At 44.2% G+C, this 2,500-nt stretch overlaps 1 protein-coding gene across 1 annotated transcript in view; it reads right to left on the bottom strand.

Annotated features, from left to right (window-relative positions):
- The window catches only part of tfap2a (transcription factor AP-2 alpha), a 14,622-nt gene that overhangs the window by 11,791 nt on the left and 331 nt on the right, over positions 1 to 2,500 (bottom strand). The window contains 2 exon segments of the mRNA XM_084048380.1: positions 313 to 729; positions 2,321 to 2,500. The exon segment at positions 2,321 to 2,500 is cut by the window's right edge and continues 331 nt beyond it. Of these exon segments, the coding sequence (XP_083904506.1) occupies positions 313 to 729; positions 2,321 to 2,461 (558 nt within the window). The 5' untranslated portion in view covers positions 2,462 to 2,500.

The raw sequence follows: 2,500 nt of genomic DNA, 5'->3' as shown, positions 1-2,500 counted from the left end.
ATAATAATAATAATAATAATAATAATAATAATAATAATGATAATAATGATAATAATAATAATAATAATAATAATAATGATAATAATAATAATAATAATAATAATAATAATAAAGGCTACTATTAATAATCACAATAATTTAACTCATTATTTAGGTCCTAAGGGGACTTGGCTATAGGCTATTATAGTAGTTTATTTCTCCTTTCTTTTTTTTTCAAGCCACCACAAATAAAATCAAAATCCCATAATTTAAACAGCAAAAAATCCACTACAACAAAGCGGTGGTGGTACATACATGGAGATGAAAATATACCTGAACGTCTTCTAAAGAGTGAGGTATTCCATGGATGGGGATAGAGTCTGACAGTCCCGTATCGAGTCCGTGGCCGGAGGGCAGGAGCACCTCCCGGCGGTACTCCCGACACAGCTGATGGGGCAGGCCGCGGTGCTGGTGGAGCAGGCTGGACTCCTGGCTCTGCCGCTGGCCGGGCCAGCCCGGGTGCTGCTGCGGCTGGGCGTGCAGGGAGTTGAGGGAGTACGGGTCGTTGACGTGCGAGTACGGGTCCTGCGACTGCGGGTAGATGGGCTGGTAGGGCGGCGGGAAGTACGGCGGCTGGAAGTCCGAGTTCGGGGTGTGGGAGAGCGGCGGGGCGCTCGTGTATGGGCTCTGGCCCACGCCGCCCAGCTGAGGTAGCCTGGCTGTCCCGTTGCTGGTGCCGTCATGACGGTCCTGGATGTGGCACAAAACGGAGAAAATACTTTTTTTAGACAGGAAAAGTGATTTTTGGAGAAACGTAGGGCTATGGCTGCGCGAAAGAATGCGTTTTCAGCGCTGAATACTCCGCTGTAGACTTGGATCAAGACGATCATAGATGTATTTGATCGAGACTGACTTTTACTTTCGTATCGTAAATACTTTTGTATTGTAGATACGAAAGTAAAAGTCAGACTCGATAAAAATACATCTATGAATAGTCTTGATCCCAGGCTAACTCTGCTGTAAGCTACGCGATCCTAATGTGTGTGGGCCAAGTCGCTGACGGCGGAATTAGATCAAGTATGGACACTACTCGACTATATCGAATTAAAACATTTATCACTCAAACGGATTACAAACAATAATGACAGCATTCTCGGGTGTGTATACGGAGGAGCAAACCCCGTCCAAACACTGACCACATCATGCCCCCGAAGTTCTTTGAAATGCCGAAACATTATGTTAAAATGTTCAAAGTCAACAATGAAAGGGTGCATCGAAATTCCAAGAAAAAGCCCCGAGGAAAGACTGAATAATGAATTTCTTCGTCACATTTCCAGGTAAGGCTTATGGCAAGATTGGCAAAAAAATAAATAGTTTTCAGTTCAAAATAAATAAATAAAAACACTAGCCTATATAACCCAAATCGAAAAAATGCATTATAGGAGCAAAGTCTAATAGCCGTTTAACACACGGAACAGCCCGGAAACTTACCATCGCGGAAAAACTGTGCACTAACATCATGAATAGATTTTTCGAGCGATTCTATGTAGAATTACAGCTCAGAAAAACGATGTGGGAAAAAACAACGGGAATAGAAAAAAAAAAAAAAGACCCAGCAAATGACTCTCTCTCTACTGCAAGATCACGATGCCCCAACGGTCAGATATGCGCCACGGCCGAACGATAATCCATCAGAATTTGGTTTTATTCCCACTCATTTGAAACTTAAAAAAAATGCAGATATGCTCGGCTTTGCAGGTTGTTGGGGTTGAAAGTTTTGTCGGTATCCCTTTTTCCCCCGATCGGGTTCTCCTTGGTTCTCTAGTATATCACAGTGCTGTCGTCCCTTCGCTTGAGCTCATCTTAGCAAAAAAGCAGCTTCTTCAGTTCCTTCGGACTCCCTAATAGAAGATATTCATGACTATAAATATTACACGAATACTTAATAAGGGAAAGAATGGTCGGAAATCGAGCGTGAAGCGAGGAAGCAACTCAGAGGCAGAGTGTGCACTAAATGACGTCCATTGAAAGGAGAATCAGTAGCCTATATCTAATCAGCGATGGAGAGAGAGAGAGAGAGAGAGGGACAGGGGAGAGAGAGAGAGAGAAAGAGGGAGTGAGCAAAGTGAGTGAGTGAGGAGGGGTTGTAGTGGAGACAAAAAAAGAGGGACATTCTCTCGCGTCTGACGAATCAGAGCGAGGGGGGAACATTTTAAAAGGTGAAAAGTGAAAGAAAGACTAGAAGCAAGGGGGGACGGTCGAGAGAGATAGAGAGAGAGAGGGGGAGAGAGAGAGGGGAGAGAAGAAGGAGCTATATGGAAGGAAGAAACAATGTGTGCACCTCCGATTGCTCCGAATTGTGTGAAAATCCAGCATTTAAGGGCATCGCCATCTCAACGGGCACATTTTGACTGCTGTCTGCTCGCACTGTCCCTTTGTTTTTCACACCAGATTCCAACGGCTGATCGCCTTCCTCCGCCATGGCCTTTTAACGTCTCTCTATCTCTCTCTCTCTATCCGC

This window comes from Gymnoscopelus microlampas, assembly GCF_963454915.1.
Source record: "Gymnoscopelus microlampas genome assembly, chromosome: 22".
NCBI lineage: Eukaryota > Metazoa > Chordata > Actinopteri > Myctophiformes > Myctophidae > Gymnoscopelus > Gymnoscopelus microlampas.
The sequence above is the reverse complement of the archived record's forward strand: the minus strand, read 5'-3'. Positions and strand labels throughout refer to the sequence as shown.